Genomic DNA, 16,587 nt, shown 5'->3' on the forward strand with positions numbered 1-16,587 from the left:
TTGGTTTTTCTTTTTCTCTTCTGTTTCTTTACTGAGACTTGCTATTTTTTCATTTGTTTCTAGCGTGTTCTTAATTGCTTATTGAAGCATTTTTACAATGGCTCCTTTAAAACTTTGTCAGATAATTCTTATATCTCATCTCAGTTTTGGTATTTATTAATTGACTTTTTTCCTTCAGTTTGAGATCTTCCTGGTTGACAAGTAATTTTTAGTTGAAACTTGGACATTTTGGGTATTATAGTATGAGACTCTGGATCTTATTCATGGGCCCAGCCTGCTTCCTCTGCACTATTCTGCTTCTCTTTTAGCTGGCTTCTTTTGATACCACTGCAGCTGGAAAAAGGAGAGGGTTCACCACCTTGTGACTGCCAACTGGGGCTAGAAGTCCAGGTTCCCAACTAGGCCTCCACTGATACCACCCTAGTGGTCAGGGTAGAGGTACCTCATTACTGCTAGGTTTGGGGGAGTGGAAGTCCAGGCTCTCCAAGTGGTCTCAGAGGAAAGATATATAGGATGAGGGAGTTAGTAGAGAAATAACAATATGCAGTGCTTAAGGTTTTCATCTCCATTTGGATATCCACTGTCACTTCAAATTTGGCATATTCAACCCAGAGTCCTACCTCTTACATCAGTGATACAAACAGCAAGCAAAACAGGAATGAAGATATCTGTTCTCTTGTTCTTTCTTCCAGTTTCCTCCTTTTTAGGTTCTGCCAGTGTGAGCCACAGGGCAAGGGGGAGTTGTAGCTTATAGGGTCCCAGCCCCATCATCATAATTAGAGTAGAAAAGGGTGGATTGTTGCTGAGAGACAATATGGTAATAATTGGCACCCCTAGTGATGGTTACCTTTACAACTTGCTACCCTAAACAAGAACAGCTTTGTTCTCTCTATGGATTGAGGTGTGAAATTCTCTGAATTATACACTCAGGAGTGGCATCCTGTACATAGATCCATGGGCTACTTAATTTCATGGAGCACTGCCAGATTGCTCTCCAGAATGGCTATTCAACTTTATACTCCCTACAACGATGTTTGGGGTTTCAGCTTCCTAATATCTGAGCACTTGATATTTCTGTCTTTCTAATTTTTGCCCTTCTCATGTATATGAGATGCTTCTCATTTTAATTACATTTCTCTGACAACTAGTAAGGTGGAGAATTTCTTCATGTATTTATTGGTCATTCATATTTCCTTTTCTGTGAATTACCTATTTACATCCTTTGCCTGTTTTTCAGTTGGGTTTTGTGGTTTTCTCTTGTGATTTGCAGAAGTTCTCAACAGTAACCCCTTGTAAGTTTTAGATACTGGAAATCTTTTCTCTTAGGCTGTCACCTGTCTACTAACTTTGTCTGTGGTCCTTTGTTGAACAGAAATCTTTAATTTTGATAGAGTCAAACCAATTAGTTTTTCACTTACAGTTGGTGGGTTTTGGGTCTTTCTGAAAGAAATCCGTCACCACAGGTCACAAAGATATTCTTATGTATTTTTCCCTAGTAACTTTATTATTTTATCTTTCACATACAAGGCTTTAGTCCATTTGAATTTTATCTTTTATAAATTGTGGAAAGATCCAGCTTTATTTTTTCCTATATGGCGAACTGGATTTTCCAGCACCATCTGCTAAATAATTCATCCTTTTCCTTCTGGTTTGTAATACCATCTGTATCATACATCTCATTCCCATGTATGTTTCTGGCCTTTTTAATTCTGTATCATTGGTCAGTTTGTCAGAGAGTACCATATTGCTTCTATTATTATGGCTTTGTAGTATGTGTTAATATTTGGCTGATGAATTTCTCTATCCATTTTAAAAATTGTGTTTTATTTTTAATTTTATAAATATTTATGTATTTATTTATTTATTTGGCTGCACTGGGTCTTAGTTGCTGCCCACGGGATCTTTAGTTGCGGCATGCGAACTCTTAGTTGCAGCATGTGGGACCTAGTTCCCTGACCAGGGATTGAACCCAGTTACCCTGCATTGGGAACACAGAGTCTTTTAATTGCTGGGCTGCCAGGGAAGTCCTTAAAATTGTATTTTAAAAATCATTTTAGAATCAATTTGCCCCTCTCCCAAATTCTGGTAGGTATTGATTGGAGTTGCATTGAATTTATGTATTAATATGAGAATCCATATTTATTTAGAGTGTTGAGTCATTCCATCCCTAAAATGATGTATTTATCCACTTAGTTAGGTTTTCTGTGTCTTTTAATAAAATGTAAACAATGTATCCATTTTAGGCTTATCCATTCTTTGACTAGGATAATGACTAGATTCTTTATACTTTTTGTTACTGTTATGAATGGTATCTTGTTTTCTGTAATTTTTGTAGGAGGTCATTGCAGGTGAGGAACACAATTGTGAGGAACACAGTTGATTTTTGCTTTTTGATCTTGATCAAAATCTCACTGAATTTCCTTATTAGTGTCAGTGGTTTGTCAGGTGAATCTCTGGATTCTCTTTCATCTGTGCATGTAGAGTTTAGTTTCTTCTGTTCCATTCCTCATATCTCATTTCTTTTTTGTGTCTTTTTGCACTAACCCGACATCCAGTTACTATGTTGAATATTAGTTGCTATGGGAGCATCACTGTCCTATTCCCAAATACAGTTCTTATATTAACTTCTGTTAATTTTTAACTTTCTAAGTGTGTTTTTGTACTCTCCTCAACCAGATGAAGAGTCCTTAAGTGTGGATACCTTGTACTGAAATTATCTGTATTCCTAGTAGCATCTAGAGAGTGCTCAATGTATAGTAGGTTTTCAGTATGGTTTTATTGAATTAATGAATGAACTTGGGCATTTGCTGATCACTTGATTGAACATAATGATGAAAACTGAAAGAACTTTTAAGTTATATGTAGTAATATTAATCATAGAATATATTTAAATAGTGCTTATTTTCAGAGGTATTCATTGCTTTTAAACATACCAGTATACTGTAGTATAAAAGCTATTCGGTACAATTCTTATTATTTTGTTATTTTTATTTGTAAAATTCATGTCAATTCCTACAATTAATAAAAACCACATTACAGACATTTGAAAAATAGGAGGAAAAATATGTACCTAAGTCTCACTAGCCTGATATAGCCACTTTTACCATTTTACTATATTTCTTTCCAGTTTTTTCATATACAGTACTTCTGATTTCCATAGCTGTAACTCTGATGTATAAATAATGTTATATCATATATTTTCATTTAGTATTTTGTAATATAATTTGATAATAATTATAATCAGTTATAATTGTCTAAGAAATGCTTGTTGAATAAATGAGTTTTATATCATAAGAATTTTTCCACTGTCTTTGTAACCATAAACTTTGATATGTGTATAATAATACATGAATAGATATAATTTAACCATTTCCCTGTAATTGAACATTTTATAGTTTTTAAAATAGTTTTTACTAAGTTAGTAGAGCTGCAATTAACATTTTTATGAATAGAACTCCTCCCCTCCCATATTTTGAGTTACTTCTGTGGGCCGGAATCAGAGAAGTAGATATACTTCTATACTTGAATTTAGGGACATGAAAATTTGCATGGTTCTTGATACATATTGCTTTTCAAAAGGATTATACCAATTTATAGTTATTAGTGACAAATGAGAGTGGTTTCATCTTTAAGAGTTTTTCTAACTTATCTTTAACTTCTGTTTTCTTGTTCTGGGTTTCTTTCAGATTCTTGTCTTTTACTTTTTACGATGTTTGCTGGCTTTTGCGAGCTGTATATGTGAACTTTACTTTTACAAGTGAGTATAAAAGCTTTGCTTCTAAAAGTGCTATGAGGAAGCCCAATATAGCATAGATTATTACTGTGATAGTAGAAGCAGTGTTTAGAAACAGAAAACATTTTCCTTCTAGCTTCTAATATTATATCTAAAGTGCAATTTCTTGTTTGAAACGAACCATTGGAAGGGAATGCTTCTAATTATCACTTTCTTTCCTGAGGTGATAAATGGCATATCTCCATATTATTAACTTTAATTCTGTTAATAAATATCTAACTGGTATTTTATTTGGTAGGATTTAGTAGGGCCCTTTTTTTTTTTTTTTTCTTTTTTGGTCCTGAGAGATAGGATCATGATTTCTTTCTTCTCCCTTTGAGCTGAGCTGATAGGAAATTATTCCCAGTGTGGAACTCACTGCTCTTATTTGCACCCAGTACATTGTCTTTCACCAAGTACCTATTGGTTGAATGAATATTAGTGAAAGTATTAAGCAGTTAAGTGTTCCAGTAATAAAAATAGCTACCTTTTTTAACATGAAACCTAAGAAACATCTTATTTTAATAATGCTTTAAAAGGTATCTGGACTTAGTAATCATTATTTAAAGTCTTCCCACTGCAAAACAGCCAAAAATATAAGATAAAAAAGTTCTTTGGCCTTGACTCTGGGTAGAATAGAGGAAAAAAAAAGAAATCCAGGGCTTCCCTGGTGGCGCAGTGGTTGAGAGTCCGCCTGCCAATGCAGGGGACACGGGTTCATGCCCCGGCCCAGGAAGATCCCACATGCCGTGGAGTGGCTGGGCCGGTGAGCCATGGCCGCTGAGCCTGCGCATCTGGAGCCTGTGCTCCACAATGGGAGAGGCCACAACAGTGAGAGGCCCACGTACTGCAAAAAAAAAAAAAAAAAAAAAGAAATCCAGTGCTGCCTTTGAGGATTGTAATCTTAAGTTGGTCTTTATATGAGTTCAGGACTGAATTCAAATCACCCACATGGCCCCCTAAACCCCAAGTTGAGAGTTTACTTTAAATTGTTCTGGGTTGTTCGTGTTCCCAGGCATCTTGCAAAAACAAATGTAAAATTTCTCTAGAGAAGTGGATCCTTAATCCAGGTGTCAAAGCATTACCATAGATAAAATTCTAGTGAACAAGAATTTATAGTAAAAATAAATGACAAATCACAGAAGGGAACAAAACATTATGAGTGAGAGCCAGCAGAGATAACAGATCAATAGAAAGCTGACCTGCAAAACTTCATTTATTAGGAATTACTAAAATAAGAATATAAAATAATTACATTTAATATTTTTAAAGAAATAAAAGAAGGAATTGAAAACATAAAGAAGAAACAAGAGACTAAACAATTAATGGAGTGAAAAAGAACTTGCAGAATGGGAGAAAATATTTGCAAACCATATATCTGTTAAGAGATTCATTTCCAAAATGTATAAGGAACTCCTGTAACTCAATAGTAAGAAACCTAGTAATCTGGCCAACATATATGAAAAGATGACAGTATCACTAATCATCAGGGAAATGCAAATCAAAACCACAGTGAGATCACTTCATATTTGTTAGAATGGCTCTTGCCTAAGGAGGCAAGAATATACAATGGAGAAAAGACAGTCTCTTCAGCAAGTAGTGTTGGGAAACCTGGACAGCCGCATGTAAATCAATAAATTTAGAACCCTCCCTCACACCATACACAAAAATAAACCCAGAATGGCTTAAAGACTTAAATATAAGACATGACACCATAAAACTCCTAGAAGAGAACATAGGCAAAACATTCTCTGACATAAATTGTACTAATGTTTTCTTAGGTCAGTCTCCCAAGGCAAGAGAAATAAAAGCAAAGATAAACAAATGGGACCTAATCAAACTTACAAGCTTTTGCACAGCAGAGGAAACCATAAACAAAACAAAAAGACAAACTACAGACTGGGGGAAAATATTTGCAAATGATGTGACCAGCAAGGGCTTAATTTCCAAAACACACAAACAGCTCCTATAACTCAATAACAAAAAAACAAAAAACCCAATCAAAAAATGGGCAGAAGACCTAAACAGACATTTCTCTAAAGAAGACATACAGATGGCCAGTAAGCACATGAAAAGATGCTCAACATTGCTAATTATTAGAGAAATGCAAATCAGAACTACAATGAAGTATCACCTCACACTGGTCAAAATGGCTATCATCAAAAAGTCTACAAAAAATAAATGCTGAGAGGGTGTGGAGAAAAGGAAACCCTCCTACACTGTTGGTGGGAATGTTAATTGCTGCAGCCACTATGGAGAACAGTATGGAGGGTCCTTAAAAAACTAAAAATAGAATTGTCATATGATCAGCAGTCCCACTCCTGGGCATATATCCACAGGAAACTAATTTGAAAAGTTACATGCACCCCAGTGTTCATTGCAGCACTATTTACAATGGCCAAGACATGGAAGCAACCTAAATGTCCATTGATAGATCAATGGATAAAGAAAATGTGGTGTGTATACATATATATATATATGTATACACACACACAAAATGCAATACTATTCAGCCATAAAACAGAATGAAATAATACCATATGCAACATGGACGGATCTAGAGATTATCATACTAAGTGAAGTAGGTCAGAAAGAGAAAGACAAATACTATATGATATCACTTATATGTGGAATCTAAAATATGATACAAATGAACGTATTTACAAAACAGAAACTCACGTAGAAAACAGACTCACATAGAAAACAGACTTACATAGAAAACAAAGTTACGGTTACTAAAGTGGAAAGGGGGTGGGGGAGGGATAAATTAGGAGTTTGGGATTAGCAGATACAAACTAATATATATAAAATAAACAAGGTCCTACTGTATAGCACAGGGTACTATATTCAATATCCTGTAATAAACTGTAATAGAAAAGAATATGAAAAAGAATATATATATGTATATCTACTTTGAATCACTTTGCTGTACACCAGAAACTAACAGAACATTGTAAATCAACTATATTTCAGTTAAAAAAAAGAAAAAAGAATGGCTCTTGTCTAAAAACAAAGACAAGTATTGGTGAGGATGTAGAGAAGTTGGAACCCTTGCACGCTGTTGGTGGAAATGCAAAATGGTACTGTCACTGTGGAAAACAGTTTGAGGTTCCTCAGAAAATTAAAAAAAATAGAGACACTATATGATCCAGCAAACCCACTTCTGGGGATTTATATAAAAGAATTGATATCAGGATCTCAAAGCAGTATTTGCACTCCAATATTCGTTGCAGCATTAGTCACAATAGCCAAGATTGGAAACAACCTAAATACCCAGTGAGAGATGAATGGGGTGGAGGACGTGGTATACAATGGAGTATTATTCAGTCTTAAAAAAGAAGGAAATTCTGCAAATGTGACGAAGTGGATGAACCTTGAGGAAATTGTGCTAAGGGAAATAACTGGTCACAGAAGAGCAAATATTGCATGATTCCACTTTCATGAGTTATCTAAAATAAATAGTTGAACTCATGGAAAAAAGGGATAGAATTGTGGCTGCCTAGTTTGGGGGCAGGTGGAAATGGAAAGTTGCTAATCAGTGGGTATAAAGTTTCACTTACGTGACATGAATTAGCTGTGGAGATCTGCTGAACATTATGCCTATAGATAACAATACTGTTAAAAATCTGTAGAGAAGGTAGATCTTATATTAAGTGTTCTTACCACAATAAAATTAAAAGGATTAAAAACAAAAAAAAACAAATGAGACTACAAAAATGACCAGGCAGATTTGAAAAAGAACCAAACAGAACTTCTAGAAATGAAAACATAATAATTGATATTGAAAATTCAGTAGATCAAATAACTGATTAGACACTTCTAATAAGTAAACTAGAAGATTGATCTGAAGCAATTACTAAGAATGTAGTACAGAGTGACAGAAAAAAGGAAATATGAAAGGCTAAGAAATGTGTGTGGGGGCTTCCCTGGTGGCGCAGCGGTTGAGAATCCACCTGCCAATGCAGGGGACACGGGTTCGTGCCCTGGTCAGGGAAGATCCCACATTGCTGCGGAGCGGCTGGGCCCGTGAGCCATGGCCGCTGAGCCTGCGCGTCCGGAGCCTGTGCTCCGCAACAGGAGAGGCCACGACAGTGAGAGGCCCGCGTACTGCAAAAAAAAAAAAAAAAATGTAGTCGAGTTGAAAGATCTGATATATATCTAATCAGATCTAGGAGAGAGAGAATAGGGAGAGGCAGGATTCAGGGAAGTAATAGCTAATAAGATTTTTCCAGAATCAAAGGAGAAAATATGCTAATACACAGATTCAGGAAGCCTAACATGCTGAGCTGGATAAATAAAAAGGAATTGGTAAGACTGTGTAAAACAAAGGACAAAGATCTTACAAGTTGACAGAGGACTAATATAAAACCTACAAAGGAATGTCAGGCAGTTAGACCAACAAAAGCATTCTCAAAAGCCAGAAGACAAAAAATATGTTCAAAGTTCTGTGAGAAAATGACTGTCATCCTAAAATTATGTACTCAGCTAAACCACCTTTTAAGACCAAGAGTTAAATAAAGACTTTTCAGACAAAATATAAAGAAAGATCAAACAAAAGCCAGAATTTACCATTAAGAGATCCTCACTAAAGAACCTTCTAAAGGATATATTTAGGAAGAAACAAAATTATTTCAGAAAGAAGGTCTGAGATGCAATAAGGAACCTGAGCAAGAAAATAGGTAACACATAGTTAAGTCTGAACAGATACTGACTAAATGAAGCAATGATCACCTCTAATAATGTTTTATTTATAGGGTTGAAAAGGCCTGTAAGACAAAAGTAAAAGGAGGTATATAATTGCTTTAGAAACATTGACTTAGATAACTATTTATTAAAACTTTGGGGGCTTCCCTGGTGGAGCAGTGGTTGAGAGTCCGCCTGCCGATGCAGGGGACATGGGTTTGTGCCCTGGTCCGGGAAGATCCCACATGCCGCGGAGTGGCTAGGCCCGTGAGCCATGGCCGCTGAGCCTGCGCGTCCGGAGCCTGTGCTCTGCAACGGGAGAGGCCACAGCAGTGAGAGGCCCGCGTACCGCAAAACACAAAAAAAACCTTTGGTGTAACTCCTAGTCTTTTTTTCTGATAACTGCCATCTATTGAGCAACTCTGTGCCTGGCACTCTTCTGTGCACTTTACCATGCATTGCCCTCACAGAAACCTTATGCAGTAAGTATTATCATTATCTTCACTTAACAGATGAGCAATATGACAGATTATGTAACTAGATGAGGGTACCACTGCTAGTGAGTGGAAGGGCCAGGATTTTAACCTGTGCCCATCTGAGGCTGTTATTTTTCCACTATATCAGGCTGTTTTCCTACTGATATTAGAAATAATCTAGCACAGAAAGTGTACATTTCCTCTTAGGTAGACAGCTTCTCTCCTGCTTAAGGAATAAGAATGTTTGGGTTTCTTATGCACATGGAATTGCTAACAGACCTGTTGAGACAGTTCTGTATTTGACTTTAGATCTTCAGTGTTCTCTGTGATGCAGACATGTTTTTGTCCTTTAATTTGAAATTTCCATCCCGAAGGTTTGCTATGCTGATCGTCTTTGCCTTTCCTCTAGGGCTGTGTGCAAGAAGTTTGGGCTGCATGTGAGTCGAATGATGCTAGCCTTCTTGGTTCTCAGCACTGGCATGTTTTGCTCATCATCAGGTAAGTAAAAGAGCAGGTGAGGGCATAAAAGGTTCACTGATATTTCACAGTTGCATCAAGCAGAAGAACTTGTCCAGATGTAGGTTATATTTGTGTAACATGTCAGTAATTTACAGTCCTGTTATCTACCTGATCTTGATTGACCTTTACAGCCATCCTGTGGTTGTAAGGTCAGATAAATATTTATAAGTCAGATAAATATTTTCTCATTTTTGCAGGTAAGGACGCTGAAACTTAGAAAGGTGAAGCGACTTACTGAAAGTCAAAGAACTCATAAGTTGTAGAGCTGTTATTTTCATCAGGTTGCTTTCTATTACATTATTATATTTTTTATCACAGCAGGGCTGAGAAACAGAGGCATCCACTGCCTTTCTTTGCTTTTAGGGGAAGGACAATAATTTTGTTATTTTGCTCAAGGAAGCACTTTATGTCTAAAAACCCTGGTCTTGATGGTTCTATTTTATGCCAGTTATTTGCAGTGTATTCTATAAAAGTATAAACGTATACTATAAAATACAGTATTCTATAAAGTACTGTATTTTATAGAATAAAGTAAGCTTCTGGAAATTTAGAATAAAATTGTTAATGTAGAGTGGTGGCTTTCAAACCGTGCTGCCATTGAACATTTGTGTTCTATGAGCTGAGCCAAAGTGGCCTGTTGCCAAAAGGTAGCCTGTTTCCAGTTTTCCAGAAAAATTAAGTTACTAGATATAATCATCTCAATTTTAATTTTTGCTTGTGTGTACCAGAATCTAGTATACACACTAAATATACACAAAAAATAGTATCTAGCGCAAAAGTATATATTTGCTTTTCACTGACTGTATCAAAATCCATGTTCTGCAGAGATCTCAGGACCTCACGCCTGAATAACTTTGAGATCCACTGTCCTAAATGAGACTATGCTTTGCCCTCTGAGCTGGCAGAGACCTCATATTCCTCTGCTCCCCTTGGAGCTAGAATCAACAGCTTTGGATGGCATCAATATTATTTAGCATTTATCTGGGAAGGTTGAACTTCACATGTTTTTTGTTTTGTTTTGTTTTGTTTTTTGCCGTACACGGGCCTCTCACTGTTGTGGCCTCTCCCGTTGCGGAGCACAGGCTCCGGATGCGCAGGCTCAGCGGCCATGGCTCACGGGCCCAGCCCCTCCGCGGCATGTGGGATCTTCCCGGACCGGGGCACAAACCCGTGTCCCCTGCATCGGCAGGCAGACTCTCAACCACTGCGCCACCAGGGAAAACCTTCACATGTTTTTTTAGTTACTTTGCTACTCCTAAAATTGATTCTTACGTGAGGGAGATACCTGAGAGTATTTTTAGTTTTATAATTTCAGCTGAGGACGTTAAGGCACAGATAAGTTAAAGGCATCCTTTGATATGAGCCTCTGAACCCTTTGCTGAGTTTCTCAAATCATACTGCCTGTTCATTGTGGTCCCTGTTGGAGTTGGTATTGATTTTTCTAGTGCTAGGTGAAGCACTTAAACAGCAGGGAGAGGCAGATCTGCATTTTTTGTAGAGTTGTTAGAAACATTTTGATGAAATGTTACTGTTGCAGAGACCCTGAAGGTGGTCAGTCCTCTGCTGTATGCAACAAGAAAGTTACCTTGACGGAAATAATTAGGGGGACATCTAAAGGCCAAGCTATCTATGTCAGTGGATGAAGGATGCAAAGCAGTGCTGCCATCGAACATATTTGTTCCTTGAGAAGGCTTCTGAGAATTCCTACGGGGTACAGGTTGCTAATAGGACAGTCTCAGAAGACTACCAGAGGATAAACTTCTTCAGAAACAGATTGTTAGCAATGGCTCTAAATTTCTTGAAGCATACTTCCTGTCTGGAAATGTAACCTGGAGGTACATCTGGGGAACCTGGAATCCTGTAAGTTTTAGACTTGGGGTACAGGCCAGGAGATAAATGGCATGGTTGGCATTGTATAATTGGGTGATGTGTTGGTACATAAAAAACAGGAGAGAGAAAATAAAATCATTGAACTTTGTTTTTGTTTTTTTTTTTAACGAGTATCACTTTACTCCTCATTTCTAATATAGCATTGCTCAAAGTATGTTCCTGGTTATTGACATATTGCAGTGCAGCTATATTTTTAATAACTGATAACTCATAAATCTCAATCTCTTGTCCCTTTCCCCCGTTTTTTTTCATTTCTTTTGTCTTGCAGCATTCCTTCCTAGCAGCTTCTGTATGTACACTACATTGATAGCCATGACTGGCTGGTATATGGACAAAACTTCCTTTGCTGTGCTTGGAGTAGCAGCTGGGGCTATCTTAGGCTGGCCATTCAGTGCAGCTCTTGGGTAAGAAACTAACCTGATTCATCTTCCATGTATCACTGGGTATATAGTCAATCCTAATGTTAGGTTACCTCCATATTCTTTGGGTAGGACCTAAAGTTATAGAAATTAATTATTCAAAGATTCTGGGAATTGGAAGAATATTTCTCTTAGTACTTATTGTTACGATTAATTCTAATAAGCAAGTTACTGTTAAGCATCTGCTGTATCCTGTGCACAGCTAAACCCTTTATGAACTTTATTCCTAAACCTACTCTGCAAGACAAATACAATTATTAGTGCTTTTTTTTTTTTTGGTGGGTCTCCATTGCTGCGTGTGGGCTTTCTCTAGTTGCAGCAAGCAGGGGCTACTCTTTGTTGTGGTGCGCAGGCTTCTCATTGCAGTGGCTTTCGTGTTGCAGAGCATGGGCTCTAGGTGCGTGGGCTGCAGTAGTTGTAGCACGCGGGCTCAGTAGTTGTGGTGCGTGGGCTCTAGGGCATGCGAGCTTCAGGAGTTGCGGTGCATGGGCTCAGTAGTTGCGGTGTGTGGGCTCTAGGGCGCATGGGCTTCAGTAGTTGTGGTGCGTGGGTTCAGTAGTTGTGGCTCGTGGGCTCTAGAGTGCAGGCTCAGTAGTTGTGGTGCACAGGCTTAGTTGCTCCGTGGCATATGAGATCTTCCTGGACCAGGGAACGAACCCGTGTCCCCTGCATTGGCAGGCAGATTCTTAACCACTGTGCCATCAGGGAAGTCTCCAATTATTAGTGCTTTATATAAATGAGAAAGTGGACTTCGAGAGGTTTTGAGTAATTTGCTGTTAAGGTTATGTTTGCTTTGGATCCAGGCCTTCTGACTGTAACAGCTGATGTTTTTTCCACGCTGTACCACCCTGTGCTGTGCATTTTCCCGGTCACCCAGGCTTGTTATCTGAGTTTCCTTTCAGTCCTTCTTCTCTCCTGCCTGCAGCATCTTTTTTTTTTCCAAGTTCCATAGTACCTCTCATTCCTTTTGTACTTTTTGTTTTCACAACTTCTCTAGTTTGTGCTGCCTTAATTTCTTGCCTGTACCACTAGTTATTTAGAAAAATATGTTAGTTTGTGTTAAGGTTATTATCATAGTAGTATATCTTTATTATTTTAAAAAAGTACCAGATTGTATGAGGTAAAAAGAATTCTTAGTTCTTTTCTCCCCTAACCCAGTCTTCACAGTTAGTCACTGCTGATAGTTTTGTACATATCTTTCCAGAAATTATCCTTACATGAATAAATGCACACATACACATTTATACATACATACTTAAATTCTTAAAACAAACAGAATTATCCTATACATATGTATATCTTCTGTACATAGATTTATATCGTCCTTTGTATCAGTTGCATAACATTCCATTATTATATGGCTGTCCATAATTTATTTAACCATTGTTTTATTGGTAGGCATTTGGTTTTCAGTTTTTTGCTGTTATACCCAATGTTTCAGTGAACATTTTTGTACATATGTCTATACACTTGTGGAAATTTATCTATGGGATAAATTTTTATAAGGGAGTTACTAAATCAGAATAGGCATTTAAAATGTTCTTAAGTGGATTTTAAAGGCTGGTTTCCCCACCTCCAGTCTTCTCTTCTATTCTGCACATCATTCTCAAATTAATTATATTTCTCAATATTTTGTGTAAGAGCCTCTTCTGTACTTTCTGCTCTCTCCATCATCTTGATGAGTCCCATATCTTTATATAGTCCAGTCATCTCTTAAGCTTCGCTCATGTATACCTAGCTGCCTATTGGATATCTCCATTTATATAGCTAAACATTTACAGAACTGAACTCATTATCTTCCCTCCAAATCTGTCCTTTACCTTTGTTTCTAGCCCAGAAATGGTACCACCGTCTGTGCTGAGCCAGGACCTGAAAATTATCTGTGACTGTTTTCTCTTTCTCATGTCTTATTAATTTCTTGTACTTCTTGAATATCTTTTTTTTTTTTTTTTTTTTGCGGTACGCGGGCCTCTCACTGCTGCAGCCTCTCCCGTTGCGGAGCACAGGCTCCGGACACGCAGGCCCAGCGGCCATGGCTCACGGGCCCAGCCGCTCCACGGCATGCGGGATCCTCCCGGACCGGGGCACGAACCCCCGTCCCCTGCATCGGCATGTGGACCCTCAACCACTGCGCCACCAGGGAAGCCCCTGAATATCTTTTGAATCTACTTTTCTTCACCTCCCTCTGTTCTTTTATGTAGGCTCATAAATGATCTTCCCATCTCTAGTCTTGATCCTTATAAATCTGCTCTCCACGCTCAAACTAGAGTTATCTTCCTAAAATGCAAATATGATTTTATCACTCTGTTTTGTCTTTGTAATAGCTTCCCCATTGCTCTGTGTCACAGAGGTTGGCATTCTGTAGCCTGTGGGTCACACATCCAGCTGGCCTGTTTTGTATAGCCTAAGAACTAAGAAATTTTTACATTTTTAAAGGGCTGTTAAAAAACAACACACACACACACACACACACACACACACACACACACACACGAATATGCAACAGAGACCATATGGGGCCTGCAAAGCCTAAAGTGTTTGCTATTGGATCCTTTAAATAAAAAGTTTGCCAACCCCTGCTCTATGGGGTCCAAACTTTAATGTGACTCACAAAGCCTTGTTCTTCCCTCCTTTTTACTTTTCCATCCTCCTTTTGTCAGTTTCTCCATTCCTTTTACTCTCTACTGGGTTTACATTGAACTTCATGAGCTCCCCAAATACCTCTGAGTTGGCGCATTTTGATTAGTCTGCCTTTAGATAAATGATTTCAGGATCACAGTTAATCAGTCAGTTAGCAATGTACTATCATTTATTGACTTATCAAAGGAGAAATGCAGGTGCTATGGAAATGTAACTAGTTGGGGAGAAAAAAATAAAAACACAGAATGTTAATGCAATATTTAGGTAATAGAATGTGGAATTTCAAATCTTAGAAGAGATGTTCACATGACATTGCCAAAGAGATGATAGAGATGATAGTGCCATATAAACGTAAAGACTTTATGGAAGAGGCAGGAGCAGAGCCTGTAATTGACATTGGGTAGATTCTGTGTAAGTAAATAGATTGGTGTGGGATGGAATTCTTTGTGAGTGGAGCACAGGTAAGGGCTCTGACTAGTGTCCTAGATTAGGAAGTCATGGATATGAAGGTGATTGTTCATGCAAGAGGAGTTGAAGCACCCGAGAAAATGAGTATATATAGAGAAAAGTACAACCTTGCTTTTGGGAGCTAGGACCATGGTAGGGCACACCGTGAGGCAGGGAAAAAGAAGCCTAGAAAGGAGCACTAGGGAAGCCCCCAGAAAAGACCATCTGAGCCAGGGAGTCTAAAGAGGAAGGAGCAGATGCTTTGTGTCAAGTGCAACAGAAAGACAAAGGGAGATGAAGCTTGTGGAAACATACTGGGTTTGGCGGACAGGAGATTCCTGGTACCTTAGATCAGTCTTAATAGCTTGATGTTAGGCCTTAAGGAAGAAATAGTGAAGACAACACACATATGCTGTTGATACTTGCTTGAGGAATTTAAGTGAAAGGAAGAAGAACAAATATTACATATTACATTTTGGAGCAGTATTACATATTGGAAAGGGATATATCAGAATTGAAGTGAAAGTTTGTAATATTATTTTATTACTAAAATCTTAATACATCGTGGAAGGGAGAAATCAGTATTTATTTATTTGGCAGGGTGGGAGTAGGGCAATAGGGTACATTTACTTACAATTAATATATTTTAAATGTCCATTACACATAAATACGTGTAAAATGGAGCTCATTCCGAATACGAATATTTATATTTCTTGTGCATTGTGGGATGCATCTCATTCTGATGAGTCCTGTGAAGAGATCACATTTTTTATTTTTGAGAAGACATCCTTTCATATACCAGCTTTCTTCCCTCACTGTAATTGCTAGAGACATTTTATTCTCAGTTCAGCATGAGGTGTGTGTAAATCTGACCTGTTTCAGCTTCTATTCTAAGTATTTAACTCCCCACTTTCTATCTCTCTGTTAAATAGTTTACCTATTGCCTTTGATTTGCTGGTCATGAAGCACAGATGGAAGAGTTTCTTTCATTGGTCGCTGGTTGCCCTAATGATCTTTCTGGTGAGTTTTCTTTTTATCTTGTTTTGTTCTAAAGTTGTAATGAAAGCAACTTCTGATATGGATGGAAAAGAGAACATTAGGAATTGATTCTGTTTTTCATTCTGAAGTTTATCCTATTAGCATTGTGAGAATGTTTCCGGAGCAAAACTCTACCATTGCTATATATTTTCTGCTCTCTTTTAGGTGCCTGTGGTGGTCATTGACAGCTACTATTACGGGAAGTTGGTGATTGCACCACTGAACATTGTTTTGTATAATGTCTTTACTCCTCATGGACCTGATCTTTATGGTAAGGCCTTATGAAATTAGGGAAGAGTTAGGGGATAGCTTAATTTGCCTCAGCTTTGAAATTTTAATTCAGCTGCCACATTTTATCAAATATAGCCTTTCTTTGCAGGTAATATTTTCTTATTTAAAAATAAATGACATTTGAACATAGCACAGTGATGATATATAGCCACTAAATATTTTTCCTTGATTAATGTGATGTTCAGATCTGGCTTTCTGTTAGTCCTGCTGCCTCTTATTCTCAGTTTCAGAGTAGTGAGGACTCTGTTGGGTATGCCTTGGGTTTTGATGCTACTCGTTTAAAATTAAGTTACTTTTTTCTCTTCTCATTAGAAAATCAATATGATAACAAAAATAAGAAAATTAAAACATTCATAATCCTATCATCTCCAGATAGCTATTATTAACACCTTGGAAAATATTCCTCCAGAGA

General features: G+C 37.6%; 1 protein-coding gene across 7 annotated transcripts in view; it reads left to right on the forward strand.

Annotated features, from left to right (window-relative positions):
* ALG9 (ALG9 alpha-1,2-mannosyltransferase) overlaps window positions 1-16,587 on the forward strand; it is a 96,207-nt gene that overhangs the window by 3,306 nt on the left and 76,314 nt on the right. For all 7 annotated transcript variants that reach the window (XR_003791438.1, XM_029207900.1, XM_029207901.1 and 4 more), the window contains exons 4-8: window positions 3,687-3,757; window positions 9,341-9,429; window positions 11,609-11,744; window positions 15,779-15,866; window positions 16,050-16,155. Coding sequence is in view for 6 of the 7 variants with exons in the window: in XM_029207900.1 (XP_029063733.1) it covers window positions 3,687-3,757; window positions 9,341-9,429; window positions 11,609-11,744; window positions 15,779-15,866; window positions 16,050-16,155 (490 nt within the window). In the remaining variant the exon portion in view is untranslated. The remainder of the gene's footprint in view (window positions 1-3,686; window positions 3,758-9,340; window positions 9,430-11,608; window positions 11,745-15,778; window positions 15,867-16,049; window positions 16,156-16,587) is intronic.

This window comes from Monodon monoceros, unplaced genomic scaffold (genome assembly GCF_005190385.1).
Source record: "Monodon monoceros isolate NGI ecotype Baffin Bay Population unplaced genomic scaffold, NGI_Narwhal_1 Super_Scaffold_7, whole genome shotgun sequence".
Lineage (NCBI taxonomy): Eukaryota > Metazoa > Chordata > Mammalia > Artiodactyla > Monodontidae > Monodon > Monodon monoceros.